At 47.1% G+C, this 23,445-nt stretch overlaps 1 protein-coding gene across 1 annotated transcript in view; it reads left to right on the top strand.

Annotated features, from left to right (window-relative positions):
- Nucleotides 1–23,445, top strand: part of LOC137368658 (uncharacterized) — a 54,391-nt gene that overhangs the window by 5,623 nt on the left and 25,323 nt on the right. Inside the window, exons 3-4 of the mRNA XM_068028800.1 lie at nucleotides 1,042–1,118; nucleotides 18,946–19,028. Of these exons, the coding sequence (XP_067884901.1) occupies nucleotides 1,042–1,118; nucleotides 18,946–19,028 (160 nt within the window). The remainder of the gene's footprint in view (nucleotides 1–1,041; nucleotides 1,119–18,945; nucleotides 19,029–23,445) is intronic.

Here is a 23,445-nt window from a genome sequence, read left to right as displayed (position 1 = left end):
ATCAATTTCTTTTACTTTACTTGAAATGGAAGATGATGAAGGTCAGGTTTGCATAGACCACTGGGCTGTAGTCCAGAAGAATAGACTAATTGGCAGGAGTGTTCCACTGGAGTTATTGTTCTGGTGGGGGACAGGGGGAGGAAGGACAGCATTTTAATTTAATGCCACACTACTTAAAAGGCAAAGTTTTAGTTGTGTTTGTCAGCACTCCCATTGAGTGTGGGAAAAATACACTCCTTGTCTCCTTAGTCCCACTGCATCTTGAGTGGGTGGCAGACATTCTGATTTTTCCCATGACCTCCACTTTATTCCTTGGTGTTTACATGCTGCTGTACATTTTCACAGTAGCTTGGAAGTCGCTGCAATGTCCCACCACTTGGGAAATCTCACTCACTCCAGCATTGTCTGCAGAGTACTATGCATGCTAAGGAAGTCATGGCATTCATTTGATTTTATTGAAAAAAAATGTTTTAACTGCCTTCTATCTTTGTTACATATTCACAGTAATTCTTCAAGATTGCTAGAAATATAGGATGGCTAGAAATCTCTAAAATTTTTGTTGGGCTCCCTGCTAATTCAGTGAGTAAATAAATGCGCTGTTTGGTGTGGAACTGACTCAGAACATGAATGATGGAGCTCAATCCCTGATTTTTGCTGAGCTAGTTCATTTCATTCTGGTCAGTGCTTGAGTTGCTACAATTAAGTCTCTATTTCCTTGGGTTCGGGAAGATGGAGGGAAATCAGCAAGGGCCCCCACTCTGGATTGGTATATACACCAAATCTCTGCTAGAAAGTTGGGTGTGGGCAGGTTTGGGCTTGAATGTGATATCACCTGTCACTGCCTTAGCTCACAGAAAGGAATTGGGCAGCAATGGATCGGTCGCTCATTATATACCCTCCTTTGAAAGAAGATGTAAAGTGAGCGGCCAACCCATTACTGTTGGCTTTCCAGCACCCATGAAGGTTAAAACCAGTCCTGGTATCTTCAGGACAGGAAAGAAAAAACATTTTCATCACACTTTAATGTTTTATGTTGTACAGCTCCAGTGTTGGAAACAGCCAAAGAAGGTCAGAAAAACCGGTCAGCCCAAATCTTGAGATGCTTAGAATGACACCAGGTGAGTTGGTAGTTTGATAAAATCTTACTACTTCAAATCAAATAACACAAAGGTGGCATGTCCTTGTTGTATTCCAGAAAGCTCGGTGAAGGATAGAACCGGAGCCGGTCTTCACACAATTTTATAAGCGTTCATTTACAGAGATACAAATTACAAAGATGCACCACCTCACCCAACCTACACAGTTTCAGTCTGTTCCCTTTTATACTTCTTTTGATCCAACTGAAAGGTTGCTACAAAGAGGAACTAAGTGTCCACTAATACCCTGCATCAAAAACAGGAAACTTAATCAAATTAAGGAGACATTTCAGGGGGTGGATGACCTCAAGCCTACTGCTGGACACTCCTTTCTCCCCCTCCAGGGATACCCAGGCACAGATGTAGTCACGGATAAAAGACAGGCTGAATGACCCCCACTTCCTGACCGTCCTCTGCCTGGACTTGTTGATGGCCACCTTGGCCATCCCCAGGAGGACCTGCGATCTGCCTGCTCCCCTTCACACCGGGTGGCCAAAGATCAGGAGCGTGGGACTGAAGTGTAGCCAAACATTGAGGAGTAGCTCGCTCAGATAATGAAAGAAGGGCTGCTGCTTCACGCATTCTACATAGATGTGAAACACTGACTCCTGCAGGCTGCGAAAATTATTGGCAGCAAGAGAGTTTGTGAATCAACTTGAGTGTATTGCATGGAACAACCGGGTGCAACACCCTCTCTGATGGCCAAAGTGAGGATTCCCACATAGCAAGCCTCCCACCAAGGACCCTGCCTCCTCCGGATGGCAGGGTGGAATGTCACGTGTGTCCGGACAGCAGACAAAATCAAGGAAGTGGAGGGTGTGCAAGAGCAGCCCGTACAGGAAACCCCTTCACACAGTTTGGAATGGCACGGAAGAGATTTCCAAGACACAGCTCAAGTTATGGGGCTGAGGTGCCCAAGGGAGGTTTCAAGGCTTGGCACTGATGAGAAATCCTATCCGAGAGGAGGTCAGCTCGGATTGGAGTGTTCCACACGCCTAAGCCACCTCAAAACATTGACTGCAGTTGGGGCTGAGCAGCACTAAGATTCTCGATGGCTTTGGTGCAAGCTGGATGCCACCCAAGGACGCATGTCATGCCAGCTCCTCTGGTGACATCCAGTCCACTCCGTCACCATCCAGTACGTCCCCAACTCTAGTCGTCTTGGCAGCCAGAGGCCCCTCCTCTGCCAGCCACACGAGCCTGTACTGATGGAGGTGTGGCTTCCTGAGCTGTGGCTCTGGGGTTTTGTCACCATTCCTGACAGGGTCATGAGAGATCTGGATGGAAGCGACCATGTTCCAGGCCTTGATCAGTTCTTAGTAAAAGATCGGCAGCTCCCTCAAGGAGGCACAGAAATCACCAGGTTGACCAGCAGGAGCTATGTGTCAAAATTGAGGCCGTGCAGCTGGTGGAAGGAATAAGTCGCCAGCTCATACCATCTAGGAGGATCTTCAACATACAGGTATCTCTGCAGGGTCTGAGGTTGGAAAATCACCACCTGGGTGTGAAGGCACACCAGCATCTGACTGACTGCCCTTCCTAAGCAGGAGACTCGGCACCATGGCAGAGACCCAGTGTGCCTTTTCTTCCCAGATGAAGTCCAGGAGCTGCTTCTGTATTTTGGCGACAGACTGAAGGGGATGGATCAAAGTGACCAACTGGAACCACAGCATAGAGGCCACCAGTTAGTTTATGACTGACTCTCAAACCCTACAGGAGCATTCCTGTCCAGCACGCTAGGCGAGTGGTAAAGCCTGGCTCTGGTATAAAATTAAAACCTGACCCGGGCCTGACCCACAACAGCCGACCTGAACCCAACCCGAGCCCTTCAATTTTTTTAAATGCCCGACCTGAACCCGACAAGTAGTTTGGTTTGGCTGGGTAGTCAGGCTTTACTGCAGAGTGCGGGGTCTGGGCTGCACGTGTCCTGCCTTGACATCCTGAATGTTCATTTGACGATTACTTCCCGGAGCAAGGCAGCACTGTCCACATCCAGCCCGACCCGAGCCCGAATGCTGGACCCGGAAGAGAGACCCAACCCGACCCCAACACATGTCGTTGGGTCTGGTCGGGTTTGGGTCGGGTAGCCACGCTTTAGCGAGTGGTGACTTTGTCCTCCAGCTCTTGTCAGTTCGCTGGCCAGGCGTCCTCGGCAGGTCTAAGATAGACTCCCAGGTAGAGGAGGTGGGTGGTGCTCCAGGCAAAAGACCTGAGCTCCTCCAGCAAGGAGTCCAGCTGCCACTGACCCATCAGGAGTCCGGATCATTTCTCCCGGTTGATCCTGGCGGAGGACGCTGCGGACTAGACCTGCTGGCACTTGTATATCCTCTGCAGGTCAACAGGATCAGTGGCCATGAGGAACATAGCATAAGTGTAAGTCAAAAGGATGACCTCCTTGCCTGGCTGCCACAGAGCCAGTCCCATCATCTCCGCAAGAGCTACAGGAAAGGCACTACGCAGATGGCATATGATTGGATGGACATGGGGCTCTCCCAAAGCAAAGGGCTGCCATCAAAGACCTATTAACCTTAATCAGATATCCCGTGGCAGTGTACAGACGTCAGATCTGGGTGACTAACAGCGTCCTGAACCTCAATGCCTGCAGAGTCCTGAATAAGTCTTCATGATCCACCCTGTCGAACACCTTTGCCTGATCCAGGGAAAGGAAGGAAACCAATAGATGAGCCCTCTGGGAATGGTGGACCAGGTCCTGGACCAAGTGGATGTTGGCCGGTCCGGGTGGATCATGTGGGCAAGTACGGTGCCAAGGTAAGCAGACAGGCCCTGGCAAAGATCTTCTAGTGCATGCTGAGAAGAGAGACCCGTGCCAGTTCTTAAGCAGGCAGAGATTGCCCCTCATGAGTAGCAGGACAGTGACAGTCTTGCGTCGAGAGGAGCATCTCCTAGGTTGCCAGATATTCCTCCAGGAGCCGAGTATGGACGTCCCAAAATGCCCTGTGGAACTCCATGGTCAACCCATCCAGGCCTGAGAGCTTGCCCCTCGAGAGCCAATCAAGGGCACCGAACTGCTCCACCACGCTGAGCAGAGCATCGAGCCGCTCAGTGCCCTCCAGACTGACCTTCAACAGGTCCTCCCATAAAACTCTGCGAGCATCCTTACAGGATACAATCGGAGTGAACTGAGCATTGGGCTTGGGCCTGGGCACTGATGTTCTTTGGATCCAAGAACAGGGATCTGTCATTGGCCAGCAGCCCCAGGATCTGCTTGCAGACCCTCTGCCTTTTTTCCAGCGAGTGGAAGGGGGAGCTGCAGACATGTTCCTGAAGGAACCAATCGCAACCTCACAAATGTGCCTTGGGACCTGACAAGCTGCAGGTCCTTCAGTGCGATCTTTTTGTACATCTGCAGGGCTGGATCTTTGGCCTGACTAAGGTGGGATTCCAGGTCAAGCACCTCCTCTCCAAACCACTCGAGCCTGGACTCAAGGAGGGGAAGCCCACCCGCTTCTCCAGTTGGCCCAGAACTGCTTGATCTCCAGCCGTAGTTGTTAGAATGCCAGTTTGCGGAACCACCTCCACCCAAAGCATCACGAGGTGGTGGTCAGAGCACTGCACAGCTGCACGGAAGCTGCTGGAACGCAGGAGAAGTACACCCGAGAAATGTAAAAGACAGTCAATTCTGGATCCTGCTCCTCCAGACCCCTCAAAAGTGTTAAGCACTGGAGTCAGGATGGAGATTTCACTGGATGTTCACCAAGTCATAGGACCTGATCAGGTGCCTCAGCTTCCCCATTGCCACCTGGCTGTGCAAGGTACCAGAGCGGCCCCTCACCTCAGGTGCAGTTAAAATTGTAACCTCCCCAAGAGTATAATGCACTTGCTGGCATCAATGGAGCCAAGATGAGCGGACACTTCCAAGAAGCATGACTGCTGCACTGGCCTGGGGAGTGTACACGTTAACTAGGTGAAGCGGCATGTCCCCCAGCAGGATGGTAAGATGAAGTAAGTGGCTTGGCACGGGTTCCTTAACCCTCAACATCTTCAGCTGAAAATGTGGGGCCAGCAAGGTAGCCACCCTGCCCGAATTGGAGGCAAGGTGGCTCGTGTAGACCCCTCTTTGCCACTCCAGGAGCCACATAGCCTTGAATCCCGGAACAGTGTGGGTTTCCCCTCCCTAAGGAGTGATAAATCTGGGGCATGCCTCTGTGCTAATGTTGATCTTGAGGCTGCCTATGGTTCTCTTTATGGCAAGAGTGTTGTGCTACCACCACCTGCACCCTGAATTGGGGAGGGCGTGGAGTCACTTGTGATCCTCTGCTCCCATACATTGCCCAGTGAGGAACGTCTTGAGCCAGTGCAACTCGAGTTGGCTCAAACCCACGGTCTTTACAGCAGAGCGGACTAACTTGACGAGCAACACCACCTCCGACCAGCAGTTGAGGGCCTGCTGGATCTTGTCATGTCAACCCAAGCTATTGGCCAGGAATTCTTGGAGTTCTGCAAGGGGCACAAAGGCATCCACTGCCTCATTGGCGATGGACTCAATCATCCCTGGTGCCCTCCACCAAGCCACCGTCCTCCTCCTCCAGGGTGTCATATTTGCGACTGACTGTCCCACCACACAGGCTGCAGTGGGCAGCCCAGCCAGTCCCATCTCTGTCATCATTCTACCCCTAGGATCGACAGCAGAAGCGTTCCCCCCCCCCCCCCGCCCCACCCCTTGGGCTTTTCTGGGCCAGAGAGTGGCAGCAGCTCGGAGCCCCACTCTGCCTCAGGCATTGGCAATACGGGGAAAAGCTCCATCCCCAGCAGCAGAGTCATAGACGGTGTAAGGCCTTATGACCTAGCATGTGGGACCTTTTCAAATCTGCAACCAGATCAAGCAGTTCCTGGGGGATGTTGACAGGCGGCTAGGCAGGCTCAGCTTCGTCAACTTTGCACACTTCCGCCTGCAAGATATGTGACTGAATTATATTGCATGAAACCTCCATCCCTCGCTCTGGCAGTGCATTCCCTCCCATCCCAGGGAGGCACAAGCTGGACAGAGGAATTTGATTCACTCTCCCGAGGGTTGGGCGACCCCCCCCACCCCCCACAGCATGTAGTTTGGGAGACGGGAGTGTGGCAGGATCCACGATGGGTACCAACTCCCCTTCCACAGTGGGAAACCCTGTTCTGGGCTTTCCCATGTTTCTGAGGAGTGGTGCTGCCTCCTTTTCAGGAAGAGATGCAGGGGGAGGGACAGTTCCATGTCTGTTGACCTCTCTTGCTTCCCCCCTCTCTCCCGCTTCCTCCCCCTCCTCTGCCCCCCCCCCCCCCTCCCCGGCCGCACAATGATGGCGGCCAGAAGGAGATGATGTGCTAGAGACATGGCTGAGGGAAGGGCAGGATTGGCAGCTCGATATTCCAGGGTATATAATCTTCAGGCGTGACAGGGGAGGGGGTAAGAGAGGAGGTGGCTTTGCACTGTTGATTAAGGAGTCAAATGACCCCTTGGGGATGAGCGACCATAATATGATAGAATTCTTCATCAAGATGGAGAGTGACATAGTTGATTGAGACGAGGGTCCTGAATCTTAATAAAGGAAACTATGAAAGTATGAGGCGCGAGTTGGCTATAATGGATTGGGAAACGTTACTTAAAGGGATGACGGTGGATAGGCAATGGCAAACATTCAAAGAGCGCATGGATGAACTGCAACAATTGTTTATCCCTGTCTGATGCAAAAGTAAAATGGGAAAGGTAGCCAAACCATGGCTTACAAGGGAAATTAGAGATAGCATTAGATCCAAGGAAGCGGCATATAAATTCGCCCGAGAAAACAACAGACCTGAGGATTGGGAGCAGTTTAGAATTCAACAAAGGAGGTCCAAGGGATTGATTAACAAGGGAAAAAATAGAGTACGAGAGCAAGCTTGTGGGGAATATAAAAACTGACTGTAATAGTTTCTATAGGTATGTGAAGTGAAGAAGATTAGTGAAGGCAAATGTAGGTCCCTTACAAACAGAAACGGGAATTTATTATGGGGAATAAAGAAATGGCTGACCAACTAAATGCATACTTTGGTTCTGTCTTCACAAAGGAGGACACCAATATCATAACAGAAATGTTGGGGAACACAGGGTTTAGTGAGAGAAAAGAACTGAAGGAAATCAGTGTTAGTAGAGAAATGGTGTTGAGGAAATTGATGGGATTGAAGGCCGATAAATCCCTTGGGCCTGATGGTATGCATCCAAGAGTACTTAAGGAAGTAGCCCTAGAAATAGTGGATGCATTGGTGGTCATCTTCCAAGATTCTATCGACTCTGGAACAGTTCCTACAGATTGGAGGGTAGCTAATGTAACCCCACTATATAAAAAGGGAGGTAGAGAGAAAGCAGGGAATTATAGACCGGTCAGCCTGACGTCGGTAGTGGGGAAAATTCTAGAGTCCATTATCAAAGATTTTATAGCAGAGCACTTGCAGAATACTGGTAGAATCGGACAGAGTCAGCATGGATTTACAAAAGAGAAATCATGCTTGACAAATCTACAGTTATTCGAGGATGTAACAAGTAGAGTTGATGAGGTGTAGCTGGTGGATGTGGTTTATTTGGACTTTCAGAAGGCTTTCGACAAAGTCCTACATAAGAGATTTGCGTGTAACATTAAAGCGCATGGGATTGGGGGTAGTGTATTGCGCTGGATAGAAAATTGGTTGGCAGACAGGAAACAAAGGGTAGGAATAAACGGGTCTTTTTCCGATTGGCAGGCAGTGACTAGGGTACCGCAGGGATCTGTGCTGGGACCCCAGCTATTCACAATATATATTAATAATTTAGATAAGGGAACTAAATGTAATATCTCCAAATTTGCAAATGAGACAAAACTGGGTGGGAGGGTGAGTTGTGAGGAGGAGGCAGAGAGGCTTCAGGGTGGTTTGGACAAGTTGAGTGAGTGGGCTAATGCATGGCAGATGCAGTATAATGTGGATAAATATGAGGTTATCCACTTTGGTGGCAACAACAGGAAGGCAGGTTATTATCTGAACGGCTATAAACAGAGAGAGGGGAATATGCAATGAGACCTAGGTGTTCTCGTACACAAGTCGCTGAAGGTAAGCATGCAGATGCAACAGGTGGTAAAAAAAGGCAAATGGTATGTTGGCCTTCATAGCGAGAGGATTGGAGTACAGGAGCAGGGATGTCTTGCTGCAATTATACAGAGCCTTGGTGAGGCCACACCTGGAATATTGTGTGCAGTTTTGGTTTCTTTATCTGAGGAAGGATGTTCTTGCTATAGAGGGAGTGCAGCAAAGGTTTACCAGACTGATTCCTGGGATGGCGGGACTGACGTATGAGGAGGGATTGAGTCAGTTAGGATTATATTCACTGGAGTTCAGAAGAGTGAGGGGGGATCTCATAGAAACCTATAAAATTCTAACAGGACTTGCCAGGGTAGATGCAGGAAGGATGTTCCCGATGGTGGGGGTGGGGGGGGGGGGTCCAGAACTACGGGTCATAGATAAGGATATGGGGTAAACCTTTCAGGACTGAGATGAGGAGAAATTACTTCACTCAGAGTGGTGAGCCTGTGGAATTCGCTACCACAGAAAACAATTGAGGCCAAAACATTGTATGTTTTCAAGAAGGAGTTAGATATAGCTCTTGAGGCGAAAGGGATCAAAGGATATGGGGGGAAAGCGGGAACAGGTTACTGAGTTGGAAGATCAGCCATGATCATAATGAATGGCAGAGCAGGCTCGAAGGACTGAATGGCCTACTGCTATTTTCTATGTTTCTATATGGATAGAACTTAAAAACAAAAAGGGGGCAATCACTTGGCTGGGAGTGTACTACAGGCCTCCAAACAGTCGGAGAGATAGAGGAGCAGATATGTAGGCAAATCTCAGATAGGTGTAAAAATAATAGGGGATTTCAACTTCCCCCAATATCAACTAGGATAGTCTTAGTACTTAAAGGGGGCGGAATTCTTAAAATACATACAGGAGAGCTTTTTGAGTCAGTACGTAGAAAGTCCGACAAGAGATGCGGCGGTACTGGACCTAATCCTAGGGAATGAAGCCAGACAAGTGCTAGAAGTGTCAGTGGGGGAGCATTTTGGGGATAGTGACCATAACTCTCTAAGATTTAAGGTAGCTATGGAAAAGGACAAAGATGGATGATAAAACAGGATCTGGCCAAAGTGGACTGGGAGCAGCTACTTTTAAGAAAGTCTACATCAGACCAGTGGGAGTCATTCAAAAAGGAAATAGTGAGACTTCAGGGCCAACGTGTTCCCATAAGGGTGAAGAGTAGGACCAACAAGTCCAGGGAACCCTGGATGTTGAGGGATATAGAGGATTGGATAAGGAGAAAAAAAAGACTTCTGACAGATTCAGAGCACTGGAAACAGTGGAGGCCCTAGAGGAGTATAGGTAGGGGGGTACTTGAAGAAGTAATTAGGAGAGTGAAGAGGGGACATGAAAAAACACTGGCGGGCAAGATAAAGGAAAATCCCAAGGCATTTTATAAGTATATTAAGCACAAGAGTATAACCAGGGAAAGAGTAGGGCCCAATAGGGACCAAAGTGGCAATCCGTGCGTGGAGCCGGAGGACAGAGGTGAGGTTTTAAATGAATACTTTTCATCTGTGTTTGCTATGGAAAAGGACGATGTAGGTGTAGAGATCAGGGAGGGGGATTGTGATGTGCTTGAACATATTAGCATTGAAAGGGAGGAAGTATTAGCTGTTTTAGCAGGCTTGAAAATGGTTAAATCCCCAGGCCCAGATGAAATGTATTCCAGGCTGTTATGTGAGGCCATGGGAGGAGGTAGCAGGGGCTCTGACACAATTTTTCAAATCCTGTCTAGCCACAAGAGAGCTACATGAGGACTGGAGGACAGCAAATGTGGTACCATTATTCATGAAGGGTAGTAGGGATTAACCAGATAATTATAGGTCAGTGAGTCTGACATCAGTGGTAGGGAAACTGTTGGAAAAAATTCTGAGGGACAGGATTAATCTCCACTTGGAGAGGCAGGGATTAATCAAGGATAGTCAGCATGGCTTTGTCAGGGGGAGATCATGGCTCACAAACTTGATTGAATTTTTCAAGGAGGTGACTTGATGTGTAGATGAGGATAAAGCAGTTGATGTAGTCTACATGGACTTCAGTAAGGCTTTTGATAAGGTCCTACATGGGAGATTGGTAAAGGAGGTAAGAGCCAATGGGATCCAGAGCAATTTGGCTAATTGGATCCAAAATTGGCTTAGTGGCAGGAGGCAGAGTTTGATGGTCAAGGGTTGTTTTTGCGAGTGGAAGCCTGTGACAACTGGTGTACCACAGGGATCGGTGCTGGGACCCTTGCTGTTTGTAGTGTACATTAATGATTTAGACGTGAATGGAGGAGGTATGATCAGTAAGTTCGCAGAGGACATGAAAATTGGTTGTGTCGTAAATAGTGAGGAGGAAAGCCTTATATGACAGGACGATATAGATGGGCTGATAAGATGGGCGGAGCAGTAGCAAATGGAATTTAATCCTGAGAAGTGTGAGGTGTTGCATTTTGAGAGTAGGAAGTACAGAGGGACCTTGGTGTACTTGTCCATAGATCACTGAAGGCAGCAGCACAGTTAGATAAGGTGGTTAGGAAGGCATATGAGATATTTGCCTTTATTAGCAGAGGCATAGAATATAAGGGCAGGGAGTTTATGATGGAGCTGTATAAAACGCTAGTTAGGCCACAGCTGGAGTACGGTGTACAATTCTGGTCAACACACTATAAGAAGGATGTGATTGCACTGGATAGGGTGCAGAGGAGATTCATTAGGATGTTGCCTGAGCTAAAGCATTTCAGCTATGAAGAGAGACTGGAAAGGCTAGGGTTGTTTTCCTTAGAGCAGAGAAGGCTGAGGGGGAACCTGATTGAGGTATACCAAATTATGAGGGGGCATTGATAGGCTAGATAGGAAGAAACTTTTTCCCTTAGCAGAGGGGTCAATAACTAGGGGGCATAGATTTAAGGTAAAGGTTAGAGGGGATTTGAGGAAAATAATTTTCACCCGGAGGGTGGTTGGAATCTGGAACACACTGCCTGAAGGGGAGGTAGTGGCAGGAACCCTCACAACATTTAGAAGTATTTAGATGAACAGTTGAAATGCCATAGCATACAAGGCTACGGGCCAAGTGCTGGAAAATGGGATTAGAATGGATAGGTGCCTGATGGCCAGCACAGACACGATGGGCCAAAGGGCCTGTTTCTGTGCTGTATAACTCTGACAGAGGCTGGTCTCTCTGAAGCTGAGTGGCATCAGCACCATCATCGACCTCACCTCCCCCAGTTGGTGACGGTATGGGAGAAGGAGCGGACCTCAATAAAGGGTGAGATGACTAATCGCTGCACAGTTGGTACAAGAGGATCCACCCACCAAGAGGTGCAGACCCCTGTCTATCTTCAGAAAGAATATGGCCTTCCTGTACATTTGATGGCTGAAGGGCTGACAACCCAGCCATTGTTTTGATGCATGCCTCAATTGTCATATTGGGATGAGTGTTGCTCTTCACTCCATGCTTTTTTTGTAATTAGTGTAACTGGTGGCAGGCCTGCTGGAGCAGTAGTGGCAGCCACTCCTGTGTAGGTCCTTGCAGACCCTGCCACTGGCCATTGAAGCTTTGTGAACTGCCCCCACTCCAGGTCTCAGGTCTGATGTTTTGAAGGACACTGCAAAGGGAAAAGCCACCCCTCCCTTGAATTGGGACGGGAGAGTGGCTTCCTCCCTTTTGTGAAGTTTTAAAGTATAACAATAAGGTCAAAGAGTATACACACACATAGGGGTGCACTTTCCAGTGATTATTAAAGTCTCTGGTAGTGATCTTCCCGGTAGTGGTGGGACAAGGGGGCGAAAGTTAGATGTTTTTACCTGGGACAGCGGGAACCACCCAGAGATTGAAGAAAATTTCACCAAGGTAGCTCCAGCTGTCCTAGGCCAGGCAATGGGGGATGGTGGGGGAGTGTGGTTTATTAATGGATTCAGCCTGGACAATTTTCAGGAGCGCACACAATCCCTTATGATCTTCCGGCCTCTGTTATCTTTCCTCTCCTTCCCTCCCTATCGGTAACAGTCTTTATTGAGAAGTGCACCAAGCACCCACCTCTTGCAGTAAAAGTTGGTGTGTGCATTCTTCTCCCCCTCTCTCTCGAAGCAGATGTTATTAATTCTTGTCTGTTCGTCTTTCTCCCCCCACCACCAGTCTGGGCAGTCAGTAACAAAGCAACTCAATGCTCCCTTCTGCTGGGCTCGCACTTTCTCTCCTCCAGGCTCCTGGCCTCAGGATCGGCAGCAGTACCTCTCCTCAGCGTTCAGCAATGACTGTTCTCTTCCAGAAAGCCAGTTAGTGAAGGATAGAATTGTCTTTTAGAATTGTGTCTCTCTATACTTTTATAAGCATTTATTTAGAGTTACACATTAAAAGCATGTACTTCCTAACCCAAACCCTACTGTTTCAGTCTGTTCTTTTTTTGTAGGGGCACAAGTGAATCCCTAGTTAATGCCCATCACCTGCATGCAATTAATATACAATTAACTGTCCAAACTGTCAGATGTTGACCTCTAATAGCCTTTGCACCCAGGCAACTAGTTCCCATTTGTGTTTATTTCTTATTCTCTGGTTTCTCCGGTTTGAATTTTGTGGATCTGGAGGTTCGGAAAATATCCTTGATGCTTTTGCCTTGTTGGATAATCTAAATAAAAATACTAAGAACTGACAAATCAGTAATTTGATATACATGCAAAATAGAAACTTGGATTCAAAATTTATGCGTGCCCCCTCCTCGAGACTTTGTGGTATTTATCTATGTAACCCACAAATACTAAAGGATTGGATATCCTGCCATAAAAGCTCACTACAGATACAAATTGGATAAAATATTTCAACCAGGGTTGAGAGAACAGTGGAACTGTGAGTGGTGATTGGAGGGGAATCCAAGCATTTATTAAAGATCTGGCAGTATCTTTAGCTATGAATTGAAAAGTGTCTTTCGTTGCCTTTATATTTCAAGGCTGGGTTTGGGAGAGCAGCGCTACATCAAGCTGTCTCGTCGCTTCCATCTAATGCCGTTTTTCAATATACATGAGTAGAAGCAGAACTGGTGAATCCAGTAGCAGCTCCTAAGATGTATGAGAAAGGTGGATCTATGTAACTCAGAGAGGAAGGGAATTTGACATTTATATTATTAACTGCAACCAAAAGCAAGAGGAGTACACATTTGACATCATCTGTAGTTCTAAGATGTAACAGTTGTCTTCCAGCTGAGCATGCTTTATAAACTTTTCTAAGGTGATCTCTGCTCTTTCTCATTTGGTGCACACTTAAGCCGCTACTGACTTTCCTGCAAGAAATTATGGCCTCTCCCTGCTGTTTGATCCATGTTGTTCATCCTTCAAGGCGAAGAGGACCATGTCCATCATCTGGGGTGTTTGGTTGGGTTCCGGTGGGCACGTAGGTGAATGCTAAGGCTTATCTGTACCCAGCAGGTTCTGCTGCAAATAGGGCAGGATAGCGCAGTTGAGCTTTAGATGAGCTGCTGGCTTGGGATTTCGTCCCCTCCTGTTTTCTCTCTCTGCCTATCATATGCGCTTGATTTCAAAGGAGGCTGCACTCTTTACTCATTTTTATTTGGTTGCGCCAGGCGCAGCGATCCTAGGTGAGCTTCTCCCAGAACTCGGGGTTGATATCAAAACTCCTAAGCGAAGCCTTCAGAGTGTCCTTGTAACGCTTCCTTTGACTGCCATGAGAGTGCACTCCAGACTCCAGCTTTCCATAGAAGATTCGCTTAATATACGAACATACGATTTAGGAGCAGAATTAAGCCATATGGCCCCTTGAGCCTGCTCCGCCATTCAATAAGATCATGGCTGATCTGTTTCTGTCTCAAATTCCACACTCCCATCTACCCCCGATAACCTTTGATTCCCTTGCCTAATGATTGTTTCAAAGTTCCACAACCCTCAGAAAAAGTTTTCATCTGTGTCCTAAAAGGGCGACCCCTAATTTTAAAACAGTGCCCCCCTTAGTACTGGACTTGCCCACTAGAGGAAACATCCTTTTCACATCCACCTTGTCCAGACCATTCAGGACCTTGTATACTTCAATCAAGTTTCCCCTCACTCTTCTAAACTCCAGTGAAAACAAACCCAGTCTGTCCAACCTTTCCTCAGAAGACAACCCGCTCATTCCAGGTATCAATCTAGTAAACCTTCTCAACCGCCTCCAACGCATTTACATCCTTCCTTAAATTAGGAGACCAAAACAGACACAGTATTCGAGATGTGGTCTCACCAATGCCCTCTATAACTGAAGCATAACATCCTTACTTTTCTATTCCTCTCATAATAAAGGATAGCATTCCATTAGCCTTCTTTACTACTTGCTGTACCTGCATACTAACTTTTTATGCTTCATGCTCTAGAACACCTAGATCCCTCTGCACCCCGGAATTCTGCAGTCATTCTCTGTTTAAGTAAACTCTGCTTTATTCTTCCTACTACAGTGAACAACTTCGCATTTTCCCACTTTATACTCCATCTGCCAGATTTTTGCCCACTCACTCAACCTATCTATATAAGTCTGCAACCTTCTTATGTCCTCTTCAAAACATACTTTCCTACCTATCTTTGTGTCATCTGCAAATTTAGCTACCATGCTATCGCACCCCTCATCTAAATCATTGATACAAATTGTAAAAAGTTGAGGCCCCAGTACAGACCCCTGCGGGATTCCACTCATCGCATCCTGCCAATCAGAAAAGGACCCATATGTGCATACTCTCTGTTTTCTGCCAGCTAGCCAATCTACTATCCATACTAATAGGTTACCCCCTACACCATGAGTTCCTACTTTGCGCAATAACCTTTTATGTGGCATCTTGTCAAATGCCTTCTGGAAATCCAAGTACAGTACATCAACGGGCTCTCCTTTATCCACAGCGTATGTTACGTCAAAGAACTTTTATAAGCGAGTATCAGGCATTCTGGCTGCATGACCAACCCAACTCAGTTCTCAATATGGTGTGGATGCTTGCCATGCCAGCTCAGATAAGCACCTCAGTGTCTGATATTTTGTCCTACCATCTAATCTTAAGTTTCTAAAGGCAGCTCAAGTGAAAGTAGTCGAGCATCTTGGCATGATGCTGTTACACAGTCCAAGTCTCGCACGCATAGAGCAGAGTGGGCAGGACTTTTGCTCTATAGACTTGCAGTTTGCCTACCAAACTTATTCCTCTGTTCCCAGACTGATGCTCAGTCTGCCAAAGGCTACACTTGCTTTGGCAATTCTTGGATGTGTTTCATCATCGATTTAGACAGCTCAAGAGCCTTGGGCTCGAGGTAGGGCTTTCCTGGAGTATGCTGGTACATTACTTCAGTTTTCTTTTGTGCTGATCGTAAGGCTGAAGTTGTCGCATGCATTGGAGAACAAGTCCATTCTACTTCGGATATCCAGCTTTGAACTGGCAATTAGCGCACAGATATCCGCAAACAGGAAATCGCAAAGTATGTCCTTGGATTGAACAGTTTCCTGTTCATGCAATGTCTGATTTCAAAGCCAGGATCACAATCGTGGACTGCATTGGAGAGCATGGTGGAGAAAAACATGCTGAAGAGGGTTGGTGCTAGCACGCAAATCTGCTTAACTCCATTAGTGACTGGGAATGGGTCAGAAGACTCCCCATCATCCAGGACACACATGAGCATGCCATCATGGAACTGTCGAAGGGCAGCGAAGTTTCTTCTTTACTTTCCAAAGGCCTTCGTGACTGACTGTGTCGAAGGCCTTGGTCAGGTCAACAAACATGGTGTACAGGACCATGTTCTGTTCTTGGAACTGTCTAACTGCAAACACCATATTAGTGGTTCCTGACCTGTTCTGAAACTACACTGACTCTCTGGCAACAGATCCTAGTTGCGATGTTGCAATAAGCAGTTCAGAAGGATTCTGGCAAAAATTCTGCTGGCGATGGGAAGGGCTGAGATTTCGTTGCAAGATTGGCGAGTTCCTTTCTGCTTGTACAGGTGGACAGTGGAATTGTCTTTGTATTCTTGCAGGATAGTTCCTTGCTCCCACTTAGACTGAAGGAGTTCAGTGAGCTTCTTAACTAGGCATTTACCTGCAGCTCTGCCCATCTTTCTGGAATGTGGGCTTCTTCTGTGTTGACCCATCAGCATCAAGGATTGGTAATGAACCAGTAGACTGGGGCCCATAGACAGATTTTAGAAGATAGTTGAATCTCTTCCAGTCTTTGTATTCGGCATATGACTGAAGTTCATCTGCTTTCTGATTCAGCCAAGTGTGTTGCATCTCTCTGAGCTTGCATTAGACAACCCTCTGGATGTTTTGGGAAGCATCGTGCCTGGATAGTGATCACTTGTCATTGAGGTAAGCCCAATAGAGGCAATGTTTACACTCCAGTAGTTTCTGGATCTCCTCGTTACGAGAGGTAGGGCCAAGGACCTCCAGAGCAGTGGAGTACAGTACATCTCTGAAGGTCACCCAGTCATCCTGCAGCAACTGCCCATTGCCGCTGTACACAGGTGACTCTCTAGCTCTCAGAGATTCCTTCACAGCTGCCTGTTTGAGCCTTGAGACATTAAGACCTTCATGCCCTAGGGGGAATCTAAGGAGATGGATCTTGATGTTTAGCTTTGATGTAATAAGACGGTGGTCAGTCCAGCAATCAGCGCTGCACGTGGCTTTCGTTACATGCAAATCCTGCCTTTCTCCTCTGCCTGGTGATGACATAGACGATTTAGATGACAATGCGTGGAATGGGGCACCTCCAAGACATCTTGTTGGGGTTAAGAAGGCAGAAAACTGTTGGTGATTAAGAGCTCATGCTCAGCACACATCTTCAAGAGGAGACCCTGTTATAAGTGCCAGTCCCGTTTTTTTTCAATGACCCCATCCTACGCCTGATCTGCACCAACTTTTGCATTGAAGTCACCAAGAATGTTTGCTACTGTGCCAAAGTCAGTCAAGCTATTCAAGGAGTGGAGGTCATCATAAGATTAATCCTTGACTGCATCAGGGTTGGTCAAGGTAGGGATGTACACAGAGAGTTGTGTGCCTGTTGCCGTGCAGGAGGAGTTTAAGCATCATCAGATGATCATTAACACGCTTGGGAAGGCATGTCAACCTACCAATGAGATGGTTCATGACAGCACCAGCTTTGCGCCGTTCTTCTTTTCCACGGCCACTCCAAAAGAATGTGTAACATGCACGGATTTCCATGTGCTGACCTCCCTCAGGTAGACTGGTCTCGCTGAGGGCAGCAACCTGGATGTTGTACCTAGCCAACTCTTTACCGATAATTAGTTCTTCTCTCAGGTCTGTTGGCTGTGGCATTGTCCATGAGGATGCGCATGTTCCATGTGCCAATGGTGACCAGTGTCACCTTACCTTCTTCTTAAAACTTGACTTATGACCGCATTGATGGAATCCCCACCAACTGTGGCCTGCTGGACAGGATAGGTGAAGCAGGCGATGTTTGGACCACCTTTACTAGCCTCTTCCTCAATCTAGGGAGGTGAGCAATGTGGTCCTGAAAAGAGCTACTTAATCACTTGGGGGCTGCCGAGTTCCACTACTGCTTCCGTCTAGTGAAAAACAACCCTATGGCCTGAACTGCCTGTGTGCAGGTTTGCCGCAACGGCTCACAGTCAATCCGCACCTGTTGCTACGTTGCTGTTCCATTGCCACTTGACCTGTGATAGATTGATAATCATAGAATGTTGACAGCACAAAAGGATGCCGGTCGTCCCATCATGTCAGTGTCGGTTCCTTGCAGGAGCAACTGACCTAATCCTACTCACCGGACTTTTACCTATAACCCTGCAATTTTTTTCTCTTCAGATATTTATCCAATATCCTTTGGAAGGCCTCAATTGAATCTACCTCCGCCACACTCTCAGCCAGAGCATCCCAGATCCTAACCTGTTTTTTTTTTTTTTAAATTCCCTCATGTCACCTCTGGTTCATTTGCTAATCACCTTAAGTTGGTGTCCTCTGGTTCTGGACTCTTCGGCCAATGAGAACAGTTTCTCCCTATGTACTCCGTTCAGCCTCCTCATGATTTTGAACACAATGGATGATGAATGTGACTTGCACATGAATTGGATTTTAGTCAGGGAGAATTGTGCATCGTCAGTCTCACTCTCTCGCCCTGACCTATCTTGGTGCAGTGGTAAGACGAGTCTTGATGGCTGAAGATAGATCCGGATGCAGTGGGTGACCAAGACGTCATCTGTGTCTTGTCAAGCTCTGCGTGCTCTACAACACAGTGCTGAACCGCCTTCAAACGCTGTTGAACCTTGGATTGGTCTCATCTGTCCAATCTGCGAAAATCAATCTTTGTATGCCAGGGTAGACGAACCCTAATTCGCCAAGGGTGGGAGACCCGACGGCTACCCTCGCCTGGTTTGGCCCGCTCGTCGAAGCTGTTGCATGCTAACAGCTGCTTGGAGCCACAGATGAGAGCTGGGTGACGGTCAGAACCAATACAGGACGAGCCACTCCACGGAGTATGTCAAGTCTGCCTGAGGAGTGCTACCCTTCCCCTACATCCCTTACGCCCCATACCAAATTAATGAAAGCCCATGGTGATTATCAATGCTCATTCTTTTAAAGCTGTTGTAAACTGTCTAAGGCATATTTGCTCACCTATCCTAATCTTTAATTTTGCTGTAATCTAGAATATTATGTTAAAACTGTCAAATTGTTCTTATAAAAAGCTGTAGTTCACATTTGCAGAACTGTAGCATGCAAAGTAAAATTGAATGTCTTATTATATTTTGAACATTTGACAAACCAGGTCTTCAACAGAAACAAAAGCTTTTACAGGAAAAGCATCTGAAGGCAAAGTCCTCAGTGGACAAGATTCCTGTAGGAGGTGGAGTAAGTATTTATATTCTGATTGCTTTACCTTGTATTGGATTACATCCTGACCTTTGCTGAGAACACAATGTGCTGGTTAATGGAGATATCTACGCAAGCATAGATGCATTTCCTTTGTATGTCTGTGGTTTTCCATTAGTGGATAAAGGGTGTATTTATGTTATAAGGAGTCCTACACTTTTTAAAAATTAAATTCAAGAGCATGAATGAACAGAAACCAAACCAAAGAAATCACTTATTTTTCTTCAGTTTTTTAAAATGTTAGTACCAGATAGTTGATTGGGGGGGGAAAAAAATAATCTAATCTATCACCTTGACCTCACTCCAGGATATCCATTATTTTATAACATAGAGACACCAGTCGATAATGTGGTGCACAGTCAGCTTTGGAACAATGAGACATGAGCTTATGACTTCAGTTCCTCACTTTTGCGAGTGACTCACCTTGGTGATCTCACAAGATGTGCTGATCATCTCTCAAACCCTTCATAATATGGAGCAGAAATTAAGAATTACCCTGGTGTATGCTCATCTGCCTTCTAGCCACAGGTTTAAGGCAAGTGTTGGTGAGCCTGGGAACCGAACACTCAGTCTCCTTCGCCAAGATGTGGAAAAATCTGAGGAAAGTGTTCCATATCATTGTGCAGGGACGTCTGTAATGAAGGATAATTCGCATCAATTAGAACCAGTTGATGGGACGTCATTTTAAACTTTTTTTATTCTTGATGTGCATCTCCGAAAAGGCCATGATTATTGCCATGACGCTTTCCGTCAAATGATGGTAATGTGTCTTTTTCTACAATGAGTGGCTTACTAGACTGTTGCAATGATGCATTAAGAGACAACCACATAGTGTGGACTACAACAAATTGCATTTATATAGCACCTTTAGCGCAGTAAAACACCCCAAGTTTATCTTACAGGAACATTATCAAACAAAATTCGACACTGAACCATAGAAGATAATATTAGGACAGGTGACTAAAAGGTTGCTCAAAGAGAGAGGTTTTAAGGAGGGTCTTAATGGAGAATAGAGGGGTAGGTTTAGGGAGAGAATTGCTGCTTTGGTCATAGATAAAAATACAGTACAAACAATTAATAGCAGTCCAAAGTTTTTTTTTAAACATTGAGATTAAGCAATCGGTAAGGTGTCAGCTGTGGCTCAGTTGGCAGCACACTTGCCTCTGAATCAGAAGGTTGAAGGTTCAAGTCCCACACCAGGACATGAGCACAGTATTTAAGGCTGACACTCCAATGCAGTAATGAGGGAATGCTGCATTGCCAGAGATGCTGTCTTCAGATGAGACGTTAAACCGAGGCCTCTCAGGTGGACATAAAGGATCCCATTGCACTATTTCAGAAAAGAGTAGGGAGTTATCCTCGGTGTTCTGGCTAATATTTATCCTTCAATCAACATCACAAAAACAGATTATCTGATAATCACATTGTTTGTTGGAGTTTGATGTGTACAAATTGGTTGCCACGTTTCCTGCATTATAACAGTGACTACGCTTCAAAAGTATTTCATTGGCTGTACAGTGTTTTGGGACATTCTGAGGGCGTGAAAGATACCATATAAAAGTAATTCTTTCTTGAAAGATGAAGGAAGTTGCCCATGAGATCAGCAGCAGGAGTGTGATGCCACACTCATGGATTCAATGTTGAAAGTGGTTGAATGACCTGAGCAGGGAAGGAAAGGTAAGTACAGTGGCACGCTCACCTGCATCTTGATGTGCATGTCGCCTCAGCCCCTTCACTCTGCCTTCTCAAGCCTACTTCAGCACACCACTCCTCACACCAACCTTTCAGCTACACTCAACCCTCTCGATCTGCACACTTCCTCACATCCCCATTTGTCCATCCAACACTGACACTCACCTTCATTCTTATGCAATGTCATGCCTCTCCCTCATAGTCACCATCATCAAAAGCTCTCCATCCATTGTTCAACACATACTATTATTCTCATTCATAGATCTTTTCCTCCTTGCAGGAGAAGAGAGCATAGAACACATAGGTGTAGAGAACCAGAGGCAGCCCTCCAGCCATCTCACAACTGACAGCTGCAAAGGAGGAGGTACTGGACATCAGTAGAGTCTCTGCCTGCCTGGCCATTGAATATGGGGGCCTACCAGCTTCCTGGTGACAGAATTAAATGTCAGCCAGCCACAGGGCATACAGCACTCACTCATGTTGACTTGATGCCAGCAGCAAGTGAAATATGATCATTTGCCCAATGTTCACTTAATGCCTTCTAACCTTAATAGTTCTAATTCATCTAATTCAAGTGTCCCATAGGTGGTGGTGCAGTAAGACGATGATGACAACTCCTTGGAGGAGGTCCTCCTTCAGAGGGTTCACTGTCACAGGACTCATGCAGACCATGCACGAGCTCAGGTACTTGCACTTTTGATAAGACCAGTAAGGCAGATAGCTGGGTTTTCATCTGGTGACTCTCATTAGATGGTGGAGACCAGAACTGCAGTGGAGAGACTCACAGGATAGAGGCCTGCTACCCGACGGGACCCGACAACGTGTCGGGTTCGGGTTGGGCCGGGCCCATCTTCAGGCTCCGGCTTGCGGGCTGAGGTCAGGTCAGACACGCAGGGTCAGTGCTGTGCCAGTAAGTATTAAAAATATAAAACTTACCTGTGCTGGGAGTCCGGGATGAAACTGAATCTGCGCAGTGAGCGAGTGACGTCACTATGACGTCATCACACATGCACGGGAGGTTCCCAGTTGGGAGGTAAGTAAACTGATGGCTCAGGTCGGGTCAGGCTTGGGGCAAAAGCGGAGGGACTCTGGCCGGGTCGGGCTTGCATCCACGGTGGTTCGGTCGGGTTCGTTTTCCTGACCTAAAGTAGGCCTCTAACACAGGATGCAGATTCTGTACCTGAGCGACTGTCAACAAAGAGAATACTTCTGGAGCTGTAGCAAAGAATGAGTGATGTACTGGCAGATGTTCCAGCCGCACTGGGCGCTTGCAGAGAGATTGGAGGAGTCTGTCTCGAGCATGAGTGGCATGATATCGCAAGCCTTTGCAATGATATCTCCGTCCATGAAAAGAGTGGCTGTTGCATGGAGCATGAAACATGGCTATCAAACAAGTGCATTCAGACTTTCACTGATGGCTTGCACAATATGAATGTCATTTTTATTGGATTCATGATATCCTTGCGCTTGGCTGTTCATTGCCCCACTGATCTGCAGCAAAGTGCTGTCCAGCTTATTGCTAGGAGGGAAGTGTGGGTGGGCCATGAGAGGGATTATGGTGAGAGGGGACATGGAAGTGAGGACTCTGCTCAAAGTGCTTCTATTTCTCACCAAATGCCAACCCCTGCCCCCCAACCCCAGTCAATAGTACCCACCTGCTGGCTCATCTCCTGATGGCTGTCTGCCCCTGCCCAGTTGGGGAAGCCTTTGGCGTGGTCCTCACTGACTCCAAACCCCGAACAATGTTGGCCTTTTTCACTTGTGATGAATGGTTAGATATGAATTGAGCAATGGGGAGCTGTGAATGGGATGTTTGGTTATTTGCAGGGCTACTTTGTGTTCGTGTCGTTGGGAGCTGTGGGGAATGGCTTTTGCACATGGTTATCAGATGGATGGACTGGTGGAACTTAAATGAATCTCACAATACTGAGGACATCTCGGCAGCAATGGGTGCTGGTGCACTGCATACATCGTGTACTTCCACTGTAGCTGCCTCCTCATCCTGCTCAATTGCCCAAAGAGACTATACGCTCTGTGCCTTGTTCCTCCTGCAGGTCCAAACCTTGCTGCTGTGCAATGTTGTACAGAACGCAGCGCATCACAACCATTCTGCACACCCTGGCTGATGTGTACTGAAGGGTGCCTCTGGATTTGTCCAGACACCTGAAGCGTCGTAGCATGCTGATGGCTCAATCACTAACACATTTAGTTGTCATATGACTTTCATTGCATCGCTCCTGGGCCTACTTGGTTGGGTTCCTCACGGGTGTCATCAACCACGTTTTAAGTGGTTGTCCCTTGTCTCTGAGCAGCCAGCTGGTAAGTCTAGTTTGCGGTGCCAAGAGATTATGGAGTGTGGATTACTGCAGGGCAAAAGCATCATGGCTGCCCAGGAACCTTGTGCATAAACATCTTTTTGTGGTGCAGACTAACTGCACATTAATGCTCTTGTGATTAATGAATACTCCTGAGTGACCTGGGGATGCTTTAATTGCCACATATGTGTACTTGGTGATGTCTTGCATCTGTGGGAAGTCGATCTTTTTCTTTATTTATTCATGGGATGTGAGCGTCGCTGGCAAGGCCACCATTTATTGTCCATCCTTAATTGTCCTTGAGCAGGTGGTGCTTCCTTAGTGAACCATTGCAGTCCATGTGGAGTAGGTACTCCTTTGAGGAGTTGTCATTGTTCTACTGCAGCACC

This window comes from Heterodontus francisci, chromosome 4, assembly GCF_036365525.1.
Source record: "Heterodontus francisci isolate sHetFra1 chromosome 4, sHetFra1.hap1, whole genome shotgun sequence".
NCBI classification, from domain to species: Eukaryota; Metazoa; Chordata; class Chondrichthyes; order Heterodontiformes; family Heterodontidae; genus Heterodontus; species Heterodontus francisci.
This window is presented reverse-complemented; position numbering and strand designations above follow the sequence as displayed.